Source organism: Sphaeroforma arctica (assembly GCF_001186125.1).
Source record: "Sphaeroforma arctica JP610 unplaced genomic scaffold supercont1.14339, whole genome shotgun sequence".
Classification (NCBI taxonomy): domain Eukaryota; class Ichthyosporea; order Ichthyophonida; genus Sphaeroforma; species Sphaeroforma arctica.
Genome location: NW_014026219.1, coordinates 1 through 588, shown reverse-complemented (window position 1 = coordinate 588; position 588 = coordinate 1). Strand labels below are relative to the sequence as shown.

Below are 588 nucleotides of genomic sequence, written 5' to 3'. Positions count from 1 at the left end.
AAATTGGTAAAACATGTTTGGGGGTGCAGTCACAAAGTTGCATCAACACTTGTACCGAATACATTAACAAAATGGTAAACCCTATTCTACCCAAATCCTCTACCGGTTGTATTCAAGTGAATATATCCAAGCATAATCTGATGAAAATGACGCGTGCTAAGCCTAGTGCTGCTAAACCTGTCATGACAAAGACTATTCATATACATCAAGGGAAGGTGGTCAAGGTTACAAAGAAAGACAAACCCATTTTATTAAGTGTTCATGATCCATTACCGATACCCGATTTGTATGACCTATCGCCAGAGATACTGAATCTCCTAGACACGTTACCTCTGTGGCAGGAGGCTGTCCCGGACCTGCCGCTGTTTAACCTCTATGATTCACTCATGCCTGGCAAAATGTTAGACGATATGCTTACGATTGCTGATGACCATTATGTTGGATTGTGTCCACCGCTCGATCTCGGGCCCAGCATTCTGGATCAGCCGTACACGGGAATATAGGTCATGCAGTTCGTCAATACCAAAACTGGGTTCGTCCACAGCTGCGACTATATGTATCTTGTGCATATACACCGAAAAAGGGAAA

General features: G+C 43.4%; 1 protein-coding gene across 1 annotated transcript; it reads left to right on the top strand.

The window, feature by feature from the left end:
* Window positions 1-71: 71 nt before the first annotated feature.
* Window positions 72-503, top strand: SARC_18184 (hypothetical protein; the record flags this gene model as incomplete). Its single annotated transcript, XM_014287733.1, has 1 exon — window positions 72-503. The coding sequence occupies one exon, from the start codon at window positions 72-74 to the stop codon at window positions 501-503; it is 432 nt and encodes a 143-aa protein (XP_014143208.1).
* Window positions 504-588: the final 85 nt, after the last annotated feature.